At 38.5% G+C, this 15,890-nt stretch overlaps 1 protein-coding gene across 2 annotated transcripts in view; it reads right to left on the bottom strand.

Annotated features, from left to right (window-relative positions):
* The window catches only part of LOC147584243 (uncharacterized), a 124,871-nt gene that overhangs the window by 100,472 nt on the left and 8,509 nt on the right, over window positions 1-15,890 (bottom strand). Inside the window, exons 2-3 of one of the 2 annotated variants that reach the window (XM_086687400.1) lie at window positions 11,364-11,451; window positions 6,531-8,867 (exon numbers count right to left, since the gene is read on the bottom strand). In XM_086687400.1, coding sequence (XP_086543526.1) covers window positions 6,531-8,867; window positions 11,364-11,385 — 2,359 coding nt within the window. In that variant the 5' untranslated portion in view covers window positions 11,386-11,451. Of the gene's footprint in view, window positions 1-6,530; window positions 8,868-11,359; window positions 11,452-15,890 lie in introns of both variants that reach the window. The other variant, XM_086687338.1, reaches the window with a different exon arrangement.

Raw genomic sequence — 15,890 nt, 5'->3', positions numbered from 1 at the left:
AGACAGACAGAGTGAGCAGGGGCGGGGCAGAGAGAGGGAGACACAGAATCTGAAGCAGGCTCCAGGCTCTGAGCTGTCAGCACAGAGCCTGATGTGGGGCTCAAACTCACAAACCATGAGATCATGACTTGAGCCAAAGTCAGATGCTTAACTGATTGAGCTGCCTAGGTGCCCCAATTTTCTTTATTTTATATATAATTATTAATGATCCATTTGATCCATAACAATTTAAATTTCACTTGTCTGGGAGAAGTGGGAAGTAGGAAGAGCCATTATCTAATACCTTAATTTTCTATAACTCTGCTGTTGACCCCTATCTCTTCCCTAAGAAGTTAGAGGGGACAGAAAAATTACATTCATTTTATATTTACTATTGATTTTCTATATATTAATTTCCACCCTTACTGGAGCTACAGCTATGCACAAGATTACTTTTTGCCTTCTGAATTTTACACAGTGGTGGACTTTTAAAGATGCTCTGGCTATTGTCTCCAATGGTTGCTCTAGTTCCATTTGTTGAGATTTAGAGTCCAGGTCGACTCTGAAGGCATCATGCGATGAGGAGGAGAATTTTCTATATTTGAAAGCAATTCTTTTCTGAAATTGCTGGAGAAAAAAAAAAAGAAGTTCTATGAGCCTAGGAAACTGTGTGTAATAGAAGTATGGCCCTGTGATATCGTGGGGAAAGTTTTCCTCTAACATTTTCTTAGGTACCTAAATGAAAAGAAAGTGTGTGCCCTACAGTATGTTTTGAAGTGTCATTTGAGAACCACTGTAATGCCCGCTGAGTGTAAAGCATCACTCCCATTGTCCTGCTTGGTGTCTGTAGAATCTCAGGTTTGCAAAACTATTAGAAGGTAATTTGGTCTAATCATCCTCTAGATGCTTAAAACACTTCTATGAGATTTCTACCAAGTAGTTATTCATTCTAAGCCTGAACACTTCCCATACTCAAATGTATTACCTGTTTACTCCCTGAATCAGCATAATCCTTAAATATTTCAAACAGATAGAAAGTTTTTACTTGGTGAATTGAATCTATATCTCAGTAACCTTCATTCACATATAAGCTTCTTCCTCATTCCATGAGTATCACTTGTTTACTGAGCCTTTCTAGGAATAAGGCAGTGTGCTTGGGGCTGGAACGAAGACACTCAAGTATCTTGAAGGACTCTATTAAAATACACACCATCACTCTGTAGGAACAATATGTTAACCCATTAAAAGACACACTAAGGTTTTATCAAGCATGAGTTTAAAAATAGAAAGCTGTTACTTTGGAAGCCAAAGGGTGGTCTACCAACTGAGATGGAGACCAAGGAGAGGAAGATGGTCAGCTGGGAGAAGCCCTGCTGGAAGAAGGCACAGGCATTGAGGCTGGACCCTGGATCTTGGGCCCTGGATTTGCTCATCTACTGAGAAATGCTGAAATGGGTGCCAGTGTGGTAAGTTCTCAGTTTCACTAAAAGTTAGCTTGTTGGAAATTATCCCAAAGGTTGCATTCTGCTACAAGAAAAGGAGTATTTTCTTTATTAATCTTTTTATGTCTAGAGCTTGGCATGGACCTTGGAACCACAAACTTTCTCAGAGCTGCCATACTCTATACCATTTGCCTTGGTGTTAGCTTCTAGGATCACTCTTTCCTTGCAACACAGCCAGTTAAACTATCTTAAACATACATGTAAGTTTTATGTCATATGTAAAGGGCTATTTAATTGTAAATATTTCTATGCCATGTAAATGTCATTTAATCCTTCTCATTCTCTCCTTGTCATTCTCTCAGAGTACCCTAATTTTTGTTTCTTCATTAAAATATATTATGATATAGAATTTTGGTTCTTTGGCAGAGTTCTTAAAGATACATTTCAGTCCATTTACCGCTGAAGAAATGAGGCCCTGTGAAACTTCTTTACCCAAGAATGTATAGACTTGACTTGGCAGAGGAAGAACCCAGAATTTAGTTTTAAGAGTTTCAGACTGGTACCCTTTCCTTTATATCGCTGTTATGTTTTTGTTTTTGTTTTTGTTTTTTTTTATACCTTCCACCATCTACCCATCCCTACCTGCTCTCTTCTGTCTAGTTCAGAGATCATAGACTGTTTAGTCTATACTTTGTCTTAAAAAGTCTTATGGTAGGGGCGCCTGGGTGGCTCAGTCGGTTAAGCGGCCGACTTCGGCTCAGGCCATGATCTCGCGGTCTGTGAGTTCGAGCCTCGCGTCAGGCTCTGTGCTGACAGCTCAGAGCCTGGAGCCTGTTTCAGATTCTGTGTCTCCCTCTCTCTGACCCTCCCCCATTCATGCTCTGTCTCTCTCTGTCTCAAAAATAAATAAACGTTAAAAAAAAAAAAAGTCTTATGGTATAGAGATTCATATATATACATACATATGTATATATATGTGTATATATGTATATATATGAATATACATATATATAAATTCAAAACTAAATATTTATAAAATATTATAAATATATTTATTATAAATACAAAAGTTCAGATCTCCAGCTCTCTTGAAAAACCAAAAGACCTGGCTGTACTGGACCTGTATTCTCATTCCCTCAGGATAGAGCTCCCTCTAGGTCACCAACACTCCATTATTTCTCACATAGCCGGCTTTACTCATTTACATGATCTTCCTGGCTCCTGTAAGCAGTCCAGATTGTGACAGCTAATCTAGGTAATTCGCAAGCACACACACAGATGGGAGGAAGGAACTACATAATACAGATCTTCTTCGACTTATGATAGGGTTCTGTCCTGATAAACTCATTGTAAACTGAAAATGTCTTAAGTCCGAACTGCATTTAATGCACCCAACCTACTGAATATCACAGCTTAGCCCACTTTACTGTAGGTGTGCTCAGAATACTCACTTAGCCTACAGTTGGGCAAAGTCCTCTCACACAAAACCTCTTTTATAACTAATGAACAAGATTACCTCTTGCCTTCTTTGAATATCTCACATAATTTATTGAATACCATACTGAAAATAATAGAATGGCTATATGGGTTCAGAATGGTTTTAACCTTGCGACATGTGTCTGCTGGGAGCTGCGGCTGCCACTGCCCAGCGTCAAGAGAGAGTGTGGTGCCACAAAGCACTAGTTGGGAAAAGATCAAATTCAAAATTTGAAGTACAGTTTCTACTAAACATATATCCCTTCTGTACCATCCTTATATTGAAAATTTTACATTGAACTACTGTAAGTCAGGGACTGTCTGTATTATAGTCAGCACTCATGGTAGGCATTCTTTTTTTTTTTTTTTAATTTTTTTTTTCTTTTTCAACGTTTTTATTTATTTGTGGGACAGAGAGAGACAGAGCATGAACGGGGGAGGGGCAGAGAGAGAGGGAGACACAGAATCGGAAACAGGCTCCAGGCTCTGAGCCATCAGCCCAGAGCCTGACGCGGGGCTCGAACCCACGGACCGCGAGATCGTGACCTGGATGAAGTCGGACGCTTAACCGACTGCGCCACCCAGGCGCCCCTCATGGTAGGCATTCTTAATCTGAGGTATGTGGATAGAATCTGAGGAGTTCCAGGACCCTTCTGAAAAGTTAGGCATCAGTTTATGCCTATGTCAAATTTATAATTTTCTAGTGCAACAGTATAAAGATGTTCTCGTTCCTCAAAGCAATCCACACCCTGAAAAGATTATAAAATCCTGGCCTGAAGTATCAATAGTATAATAACAACAATATTGAATAAAGTATAAAAATAACGCTCTAGGAGAGTCAAGTCTGTGCAAAAATTTATAGATTTAAATGTCCTTTAATACAAACATTTAAATTTCTGAAGCATTTCCCTATTTTTTGTTTGTTTTTGTATGTGAAAATAGAGTTTTGCACAAGGAAACATGATATGAGTTCCCTGAATTCTTTCGTTCAGCAAATATCCATGGAGTGCCTACTCTATAGGACAGGCACTGTTCTGGTGTTGTGGATACAGCAATGATCAGAACAGAAAAAAAAAAAAAATCCATGCCCTCATGACTACATTCTTGTGTGAGAAGACAGAACAAATAAACTAGTAAAATACATGGTATATTAAAAGGTGGGGTTACCTAGGTGGCTCAGTCGGTTAAGCACCAACTTTGCTCAGGTCATGATCTTGGGTTCATGGGTTCCAATCCTGCATCTGGCTCTCTGCTGTTAGTGCAGAGCCTGCTTCAGATCTTCTCTCTCTGTCTCTGTGCCCCTTCCCTGTGCTCTCTCTCAAAATAAATAAACATTAAAAAAAAGAAGGTGAAAGTAGTGTGTATAAAGTAAAACAGAAGAGGGATAGATTACACCTGGGCTGGAATGGACAATGCTCCAATTGCAGTTTTCTTTCTTTTTTAGTTTTTCCACATTAAAAAAATTTTTTTTTACTTATTTTTGAGAGAGAGAGAGAGAGAGAGAGAGAGAGAGACCAAGCAGGGGAGGGACAGACAGAGAGGAAGACACAGAATCCGAAGCAGGCTCCAGGCTCTGAGCTGTCAGCACAGCCCAACATGGGGCTTGAACTCATGAATCGTGAGATCATAACCTGAGCCAAAGTCTGATGCTTAACCGACTGGGCCCCCCAGGTGCCCCTCCAATTGCAGTCTTAAGTTGAGTGGTGTGAGAAGGCCTCACTGAGAACTGAGAAGGTACCATGTCGAAAACTTCAAGGGATGAGAATGAACAATGTGGGCAAATGGGGGAAGAGTGGTCTAGGTAGTGGGAGCAGTCCAAGCAAAGGATGTATTGTAGGATCTTGCCTGGCAGGTTCTAGCAACTCAAAGAAGTCAATGTGGCTGCAACAGAATGATCCAGGGGAAGAGGAGTAAAGGGGCAAAAGGGAGAGTTGTAGGAACACCTTTTGATGAACCACAGTAACAGGGAACTGGTAGCTGCAATTGTTCACCAAATGAGACAACCTCAACGTCTATTGAAGTACAGCGTCAGCTCTGGGGGAATTACAACTTGAATTATTAACTTACAAGGAAATAGGCCTTGTTGGGGGAGGCAGTCCAGGGAGGAGAATGACCATGGGGGAAGGAGAGCCAGCCTGGGAGGGAGATTTATTCACGTGAGCAACACATCTGTTCTGGGAGACACAAGGGCTCTTATTTCAGGTCTGCCTCTTGCTGACTCAAATAATTATGGACTGAAGAAAACATTGGGGTTAATGCCATTGATCCGGTTATCTGGGGGTATGTCGGCGCTGGGAAGCAGTCTCTGTGACTGATGGATCTTTGCTTTAGGGTGTTCATATTAAGCAGGTGACCATACAGCATTTGCATTGTTTTAGGACACTTATCCTCTATACAGTAAATTCATGTTTTATACCAATGCTTACATAACTGTGCTTTCTGTATTTTATTTCTACTTCTAAATTGTATTAATTCTATTTAAAAATTAGGGATGGAACAACAAAGAAGAGATAGTTTCATCATTCCAAGTCTCATTTCTGGACATATCAGGCATGTTACTGGAGGTTTGGAAGGAAGTTTTTGCTTGTTCAAGATGTATTTTAATATATAATGTGGAATAATGCTAACATAGAATATAAAATATTTATGACAGGGCGCCTGGGTGGCGCAGTCGGTTAAGCGTCCGACTTCAGCCAGGTCACGATCTCGCGGTCCGTGAGTTCGAGCCCCGCGTCAGGCTCTGGGCTGATGGCTCGGAGCCTGGAGCCTGTTTCCGATTCTGTGTCTCCCTCTCTCTCTGCCCCTCCCCCGTTCATGCTCTGTCTCTCTCTGTCCCAAAAATAAATAAAAAACGTTGAAAAAAATTTTTTTTTAAATATTTATGACTTATTGAGGAAAAACAACAAAGGCCTTCTGTGAAGTGACCAAAATGATAGAATGTCGACCCAAGATTGAAAGCAGATAGGGCAGTATTATGTACTTAGAAAAGAGCTTCTATTTTAGCCCTCTTGAGGTCTGGAGAACTGCTGGGTTCTATCAATGTTTTGAGCAGGGTCAACCAATGCACAAGGGAGGACAGAGGTCTGCTTGAGGTCTGACACCCCATAGATAGCTCAATCAGGATTAGCCATGGCCGTTTCTGGTTTTTGTCCTTTGCTTTGATTACTATTCCACATGGCCTCCTGAAATATGTATACCATCCTTTTGCAACGCCACAGCAAGGTTTAAGAACACATTTTATCAAAAACATATTCTTTCTATTATAAATATGCTTAGTTTGCAAGAAGGAAAGAAATGGTAGATTATTTAAGACTGGCAAAAGGCTAACATTTCCTACAAAATTGATTTGGCAATACATCAACCTTTTAAAGAGAAATTGATTTTTTAAAAACTTTATATTAAACCGCAGCCTGGGTGATTTTGTTATGCACTATTTATGGGTGGGGTAGGTGATAATGTAAGGGAGCAGGGTGATATATGCTTGCCCATATTCATCTAATTCTAAAATACTCAATATATCTTTAGCAATAAAGCAAAAATCCCAAGCAATAAAAAAAGCCCTCACGTTAAGACTTTCCAAAGCTCAAACATGGAAAAACAATGAAAGTTAAAGATTCTATATAGCCACTGTACCTGTCAAGGCTTTCTGCTTCCGAGGCGACAGCAATATGTCTATTTGGTGATAGTAAGTTTCCTTTGGGTCATTTTTATCTCCTTCACAATCTGGCTTTGTTGATGCAATCCTTTGGTACTCTGCTGGCTCCTCTTTAAAACTGGTTAGTCCGAGGCCTTTGTCATCTTGGTTGCCATATTGGTCTGCATCATTGGTCAGTGTCTTCTCAATAAACAGATTATCTGCAGCACATTCTGTGCAGTTGAACTCAGTGGTGTTCGGCAAATCCATTTGGAAACAGACTTCATTGTGGTTCTCATTTAATAGGCCTTCAAAATCTCTATGGCATGCATTCTTTACCACTGGCATTATTTCGAATTTGTCTTTTTCACCATTTCCCAGGGAGCTGGGTGAGTCTTTAGGATTTTTTATTCCCATGGGACAATTAGAATAAACCGTGCCTCCTTTATCATTATGAATAATTAATCTTTGCTCTAATTCATCAGCTATTAAGGTCATGACTAGCTCTGTTGTTTTGCTGGGCACTGCTATCTCTGGATGACCTGTCTGGGATTTTGTTTGACTCCATTCCACAGTGCTATGGCTGTTCCTGTTGAGTGGGCTCCTGGCAGAGAGGCTGCTGGAGGATTCAGGACTGAGAGTTGGACATCGTGTACTCTTCATTTCCAGTAGTTGCTGTGCGTTTGTATGAGAGTCACTATGTAAAGCGGCCTTGTTAAAGTCTCTGTCAGTCATATCAATATGCTCTTCCTCACAGGTTTTCAAAAGTTCAGCACAATGATTAAAAGAAAATGTATCCCCAGGGACTTCTTTCACTTCTGATTGTCTGGTGGCCCAGTGGGATGGGCTGAATGAGGTGGAAGGCTTCAGAACATTTTGACTGGAAGGCAAAGATAAAGAACTTGATTCCTCACAACAATCTGCAGTTGGAATTTTGCTGCCTTTGCAATAAGTGCTGGCTGCTTTTTCTCCTACCACTTGCCTGCTCAGAGAAGATGAAGAACAGAAGTCAGAATCTTTGCCATCTTGAACTGGGAAGATGTCAGTAATGGCACTTGGCAAATAATTTATTCCTTCTGGGCTTTGCCGTGTACATGAGTCTGATGTGATATTTTCTGGTATATCGAAGACGAGTTTTCTCTCTCTATCCACATCCTTCAGATCCTCAAAAGGCATGCTACTTAAGTCTGTATCACTTAAACTTGTGGTCTTTAGGGTACCTTGTGAAATAGGAATGTTTTTGAGAAGAGTCTCAGCCTCAGAGAAATTTTTCTTGTTGAGGATGTTCTGACCAATTTTAAAGTCCTTCTGCTGAGACATGGCAGATTCTACCTCACAGTCATCTAAAACTGAAGATAGTGAGTCAGGCTTAGTCTTCTCCCTCTCAGGGGTTGAGCACAGAAACTCCACCTCTCTATCAACATTCTTCTCCTTCTGGACGGCACACACAATAGGAGGAGAGACATGAAAACAGTCTGAACTCTGATGCTTGTTCTCAAGCTTCCACTTTTCAGGGCACCTAATATCAGACTGTAGAGAAGACCTGGAACATTCTTCAGTAGTGTGATCGGAGGAAATGTTTCTGTATTTAGCTCTTTTCCCCCTTCTTTTAGGATAAGCTATATTAATTAATATATTCTGTTTCTTACTCATGTATTTAACTTTAACTTCTTTTCCTACAATGCTTACTTTTAGTGAAGGTCTCCCTTTTCTGGCAACTTCTCCTTCAGATTCAGATGGCACCTCAGGTTTTAGTTCTTCTACTAACATATTCCTGTATATAGAAGAGCAGCTTCTAGAAGTATAGCATGTCTGACTGTGTCTGGAAAAGTAATGCTGATGACATTTTGGACATCTCCTTTTTGTTGGGAACTGCATTCCTGTTTTACAGAAAAATCTATTCTTGATTTCTACTTGCACACTGAAAGCCCCACATTTCACTTCTGTAATAATTTTGCCTTTTGCTGGTTTAAAGGCTTCTACTGTGTTTGGGAAATCCTGCAGTATGCTTTTTTCTGATAATGATTCTTTATAGTCATTAAACATGGCCACTGACAACACTTTGTCTCGTTGATGAGAAATGGATGATGGAGGATCATCATTCTCCTTCTCCCTACTTATTTTGCTGTCACATGAAAGTTGTTTATTATCTTTAGGGAGGAAAAGTGAATTCTGTTTTCCATTCACAGAAGCAGATGTATGCTCATCTCCATTTTCCTTAGATTTCCCCAATGCCCTAATCTGATGAAACTTGGCTTCTGGGGTGTCTCCTTTGACTTCCTTTTCAAGATCTTTTATATTTTTTTGGTATACCTGATTAGCAGGTTGAGGTTCACCTAAACAAGAAGAAAAAAAAAAAAGGAAGAAAGAAAGAAGAAAAATATTTTCTGTGTCCTTTTGAAGAGCAGATGGGATGCAAATTCTTGGGTACAATTCCATGCATATTAGTTGTAATTTGAGTAACATTTTTCATTCATTTCTAGTATGCAAAGATATTTTCCACAAAAATTCATTTCTAATAAATATCTCCTTTTAAATCAATTATCTTAGAATACAGAATATTGCTAGGTAGTTCTAGGAAATAAGAATGTAATTAAAGTTTATTCTAAAACAGAGACTTCCAGGGGTGCCTGGGTGGCTCAGTCAGTTGGGAGACAGACTTCAGCTCAGCTCATGATCTTGCAGTTCAGTTCATGAGTTTGAGCCCTGCTTCAGGCTCTGTGCTGACAGCTCAGAGCCTGGAGCCTGTTTTGGATTCTGTGTCTCCCTCTCTCTCTGCCCCTCCCCCACTCATCCTTTGTCTTTCTCCCAGAAATAAACAAACATTTAAAAAAAATTAAAACAGAGACTTCCAAAATGGGTGAAATGAAAATTTCAGAGTAAACTTACGCAAATAAATTTTGAGACTTCTTGATAAAGAGTAAGTTACCATGTTCAACTATTTGAACATGGCATTATAATGCTACAGGCTAAATCAAGCTTGATCTAATTTGAGAAGGTACAACAAATAAAGAGATCCAAGTATGGGTTATAAACAGCCTTTTAAACAGGTCTGATAGTTACCTTTGCCCAGGGTAGGATTGTTTTTGTTGTTGTTTTTTATAGGACAGAGAAGGTATCCTAGTATTGTCAGATACTATCATTTTCCAGGAGAAGAACTAGAGTCTGGATTTATTATATTGTGAAATCTCCTAATTTCTAAGGATGGTCTCACATTTTAAAAAACTCTCTATAGATGGAGGCTAATATATTTAGGGACCAGCTTTGGCCCTAGAACTGCCAGCTGGCAAGCTTTACTCTCTACTTTATAATTTTAGGATGTTTTGCTTAAAAAATTTGTGAACCTGAGCTTGAGGTAGCAGATCTTAGGTAAAAAAAAAAGTGAACATGGGTGTGGGAGGGAGGGGAGGGTGGGTGATGGGTATTGAGGAGGGCACCTGTTGGGATGAGCACTGGGTGTTGTATGGAAACCAATTTGACAATAAATTTCATATTAAAAAAATAAAAAATAAAAATAAAATGTATACTTTTTAACTCTTAAACAGTGAACAAAACACAAAGATCTCATATCTTTTAAACTATATCTGAAAGAGAGTATTGGGAAAGGCAAAGAAAGAATGGGCAACAAATAGATAGTGATGTCATGGAAATCTATGAACCAGGTCTCCACAGAGATAATTTTAATAAGGTGATTAAGCTAAAAGTTGGAAAAGATTATTTATAATTATTATTTTTTTAATGTTTATTCATTTTTGAGAGAGAGAGGCAGAACATGAGCTGGGGAAGGGTAGAGAGAGAGAGGGAGATGGAGAATCTGAAGCAGGCTCCAGGTTCTTTGCTGACACAGGGTTCGAACTCACTAACCGTGAGATCATGACCTGAGCTGAAGTCAGACATTTAACCGACTGAGCCACCCAGGTGGCCCTCTAATGATTTAAAATGCGTTTTCAATTTGGCTATGAAGCTATGATTTTATATATACCTACATATTTTAGTAAAGATATTTATAAAAATACTTACATAAAGAGTAAAAAATTATCATTAATGAGAAAAAGAATAACATCCTACCAAAGTTTGGCTAGAGGTGGCAAAGAAGTATGGGGTGCAGAAATAGAATTGCTGTTTCAGAATCAAATAAAGATTCGTAGGTTTAGGAATCACAACTTTCCAACTTTAGGTTCTCAAAAACGCTGGGGTTCCACTGAGTTACCATTTGCCTCTCTTCTAGTCTGAGGGAATGACTTTTCTCAAGGCAAGTACTGAAACAGTTCCCAGTGGTCTGCTTACAATCTGAGAGCTGTAATGCAGAAATCATGGAAGAAAAGACGTGGAAACATGTCTCTCTAAAGCCTATTTATAATACACCATGTATACTATAGCAATTTATATACTAGTGGACTGCCTTCCAAAACTATAGATTACAATTTATTCTTAAAATAACACCCTCACGCCAAGAACAGTTCAGTTTATAGACTTTTTCAATTTTATAATTTTACAGTTTATAGCCTCTTTCAACTGACTGTAGTTCAATTTCTATGAGTAGCAAGACAGAACTGAGATAGTTATATAATAATCCACTGATAACAGATTCTAAGAATAGAATTCTTCATATTCTTTGTCTGAATATTTTTATTTAAATTTTTATTCATAATATATGCCATTAATAATGAATGCAGATGTTTATACATAACAACCGATCAAACTTCTAAATCATTTTATTATACTTCTATGCATTTGTCTTCCTACTTTTATAGACATTCTGTGATACACAAAATACGTAGCTGGGTTCATTTTATATATACTTATAAAACCAATGAATTAGACTTACATACTGTGGGATTCAGGATTTTCCATTTTTTATAGGCTTTTCTTCTTTTCCTCTTCATTTTGGGGAGCTGAGCATCTTCAGCTTTCACTGTCCTTTAAAAGCATAAAATGCAAAGTTATTTTCTACTCAGAATTAGGTTTAGTAAAATTCCTAGCAACTCATTTGCCAGCTTGAAACATAATATCATTTTCGGGTATCCAATAGTGTTCTCCTTCAAATATATTTCATTACTATAATTATATTTTCTATCCTGTTTAATTCTACTTAACCAATTTTCATCTATGCCAACTATTTAGAGTCCATTATTATATACCATGTGAATATTCAAACATATATTTCTTCATATGTGTAGATATTTAGGATGTAAGTTATAAAATTATATTCTGCTTCATTGATTATTTTTATACTCCAACTTTTCTTAGCCTAATAGAAATATCTATTTTTTGTGAAGTTGACCTAAATTTATTATCATCATATTTGTAGCCCTGCTAAATTAAGTAGGGTAGGGAGATTGTTTGCCACCATTACATTATCTCCATATACCCTATATTTAAATAAAAGATTAGATACACACTCTATAGTCTCTGTAGAAGAATGAATTATTTGTAGAAGATAAAATTAATTCTGTACCTTTCTTGTGGAACAAATGGTATTTTTCCTGTTGATGATGTCTTAATAAAAAGTATTAGGGAAGATACTTGGGAGAGACACAGCCTATAACTTCCCCACTATCACCTCAGTAGTTATCTGCCTGTGCTTAGAGCTAAGCCTGATTCAGTTGCTTTCCTTTTAGAGGATTAAACTGTCTGCAGAGATGTGAAGAGAAATAGCTTCACTCTAAAGCAGTTTGTTTTGCGTGTATTAGGTAGACTGTGCCTTTGGACACCTCAGCAGAACAGCTCAACTTTTATCTGTTTTACAGGTAACTCAAAAAAAAAAAAAGGGGGGGGGCTGTTTTGTGACCAGTTTTGGCAAATTTTATTTAAATTCTTCTTAACTCATCTCTCTCCTCAAAATCCCCTATATCATTGTATGTGATGATTTCAAATCACTTTTCCTCTAGAAACTCTCAAAATCTCATAATTTTCTGAAAATTCTTTTTCCTGAGGCAACCTTTTTTATACAGAGCCATTGACACTCTTTTGGCGTGTTCCAATTATCCTTTCTATTCTCTCCCCCAGTATGCACAATGAAGTTCCTATGGCTGACTAAGCAAGCAATAATCCTTTATTCTTAGAAGACCAACATGGGGGTTGGGTGGGGGAGAGGATTACAAACATGTAATTAATATCTTTCTTTTTTTTGTAATCCCTGTCTTATACATAAAGGGTTTTCTAATCTAAAAAAAAAATGCTTCAAAAGCACTTGACTGGGTTATTGATTATTTCTCTATGGTCCCATATAGTTTGAACAACGAAATGTAGGCGGCTGCACTGTGTTTAGTACAGAGTACTCTGGGCTTTGACTCAGAAGATCTTGGTTGTGGTCTGGCTCTGCTGTTTACTCGGGGCAGGTCATGCAATTTCTGTGAGGCTGTTTCCTTTGCCTCTGAGATGGAAATGGTAGCAAATTTCACCTTACAGAATTGTCTTGAAGAAACAACTGAAATGTGTGATAAATGGTTCCAGTCAAACTTCATCATTCTTAACTTTATATTGGAGAATATATACATATCTGTTAGACACACGCATTTATATTGAGCACCTGACATTGGGAGAATATCTGTCACGTCCGAGCTGCAAATGAATGCTTAGATAAAGCTGATCAAACCATAAACTCTTTTTGAGCCAGAATATCTAAATGTTCAAGATCATCACATTCAAAATTCTCATTTTGCAGGGGAGAAGCTGATACTCAGAGAATCCTTGTTTCCTGTATCACACTAATAGTGGCAATTGAAGACTAGAACCCAGGCTGTTGGGACTTAGGCTAATTCTGTCTTTGAGCAGATATACAAGGTATATAGATGCCCTGAGATTGTTTCTGATCATACAGAGCAAATTTTATAATTAGTTTGCACTTTACCTCAGAGCATGACAACTTTGATCCAGGAAATTAAACGTACTGCTGAATATTGAATATTCAGGCACAGTGCCTGACACAATAGGCACCTAATAAATATGTATGACCAAGTGAATTAGATGGATAGCTCAGTTTGTATCAGATTATGTTTTTAATGATGTCTTCTTATATTTCTGAATGTATTCTTTCCTTTTACTGTGTATTAATTTGTTGATCATTAATAAAAGTCTATTTTAAGAAGACCTTTTTTTAAAGTTTATTTATTGATTTTGAGAGACAGACAGAGCATGCACGTGCAAGCTTGCATGGACACAAGCGGGGGAGGGGCAGAGAGAGGGAGTGAGAGAATCCCAAGCAGGCTCCATGCACTGCCAGTGCAGAGCCCCACACAGGGCTCAATCCCACAAACTCTGAATCCCTGACCTGAGCTGAAATCAAGAGTTGGACACCTAACTGACTGAGCCACCCAGGTGCCCCAAGATCAACTTTAAAATAAACACACTGGGGCGCCTGGGTGGCTCAGTTGGTTAAGCGTCCGACTTCGGCTCAGGTCATGATCTTGCGGTCTTTGAGTTCGAGCCCCGCATGGGGCTCTGTGCTGACAGCCTGGAGCCTGTTTCAGATTCTGTGTCTCCCTCTCTCTCTGACCCTCCCCCTGTTCATGCTCTGTCTCTCTCTGTCTCAAAAATAAATAAACGTTAAAAAAAATAAAATAAATACATTGTTTGTCTTTTTCCCCACTAGATATCTCTTGCTCTGTACTTCCGTAAGAGGTACCTAAGATAATGGTAGTGACATAATTGATATATAATTGATACAAGTCCCACAAGCAGTCTTGGGGGGGAGGGTGGTCTACAAATTCTACTTTACTTAAATGGCAGCAAGTATTTCCCTCATTTGATGGTTAAACAGGGTATAGCTACAACAACATGGTCTAAACTGAGCCTGAACAAAATGAAGAGTGGGAGAAGGTGTTCCTAATAAATCTATTCACAGGGAGGGTGCTTGCTTAGGACACCAGAAAGCAGGGGCACCAAAGTTTTAAAAGATTAAAGAATTTGATATTTGATATTTCAAAAACTTCAGAGCAGTTATCAGTGGGAAAATCAGAATATTGTTGGATTTCCTTACACATGGTGTAGAATTTTTAATTTCACATAGAGACATCACAATCGTTCCAATGCTTTCCTACAATGATTTAATAATATTTGCATATTTCCTATCTCTAAAACAAGTATATCACACTTGTTTTTCTAACCTCCAATCCCTTCTCTTCTTCCCATGCTCTCCTTGAAGATCAGGACACATGATCAGAGGAAATAGAAGCCAACTGAAATTCTGCTTTCCAATACTAAAACTGCAAACTTCTTTGATTTGCATCAGATACTATCAAATCTCTCTTATGTGGAAGATGAAATGGGCCTAAGGACCATTTTCCTGCAGTCATTCCCCTCCTCTCTTGCAGTGGCCATTTCTGTCTTCTGTTACATCATTCTCGTGTCAGAGTACAGACATTCCCTCACCACTCCATCTATTGTCACATGCCTCTCTTCACCTTTACAGCAACACATCTTGAAGGAGTTGCCTATATGTTCTGATTCTTCTTTCTCTCCTCACATCATTTCCCAAACCCACTCCAAGCAGTCTATTAAATTCCCACCCCGTTGGCATCACTCTTGTCCCAGTCACCAGTGACATCCATATTGCCAACGCCAGTAGTCACTTCTCTGTGGTCAGGTTATTCACACTTTTAGCAGAATTTGACACAATCATTCTATTCTTCTTTACTCCTTTCTTTAGATTCCATGGTGCCACACTCTCCTGGTCCTTGTCTTGCTCCACTGACCATTCTCTCTTAGACACTTTTGCTGGGTCTTCCCTTGCTCAGTCTCTAATCTTTGGCATCCTCAGGGTTCTTTGTGCCTTTTCATGACCTCTCTCCCTAGGAAATCTCAACCATTTCATGGCTTTAAAACTATCTATATAGATGATTCTAAAATTCATAGTTCTACCCCTAACTTATTCCCCAAAGTCCAAGCTTAAATATCCAACTGCCAAACTGACATATCTACTTAGGTGTCTAGTTGGACTCTCAAATTTTTCATGTTCCAGAATGACCTCTTGATGTTCTCTGCCTTCTCCAATTATTCCCCTGAATCCCAAATCTTTCCAATCTCAGCCAACAGCTTCACCATCTATCTAGCTCAAATCACGTACCTAGGTATCAACTTTGACTCTTCTCTTTAACTTACTTTCCTCATCAAAACCGTCAGCCAGTTTGCCCCACACTATTTTAAGTATCTTATCCTTAGTATGTCCATTTATTTTCTTCTCCTTGCTACCACCCAAGTCAAAACCTCCCTCTTTCTCTCTTTCTATATGTGTATATCTACGTGTGTAAGTGTATACGTGTGAGTATATATACATATATATATATGTAGTCCATATTTTAAAAATATATATTTATATATTCATAAGTATGTACATATTATATATATATTTAAAATCT

This window comes from Puma concolor, chromosome A1 (assembly GCF_028749965.1).
Source record: "Puma concolor isolate L17-30 chromosome A1, mPumCon1.1.hap2, whole genome shotgun sequence".
Taxonomy (NCBI): Eukaryota; Metazoa; Chordata; class Mammalia; order Carnivora; family Felidae; genus Puma; species Puma concolor.
This window is presented reverse-complemented; position numbering and strand designations above follow the sequence as displayed.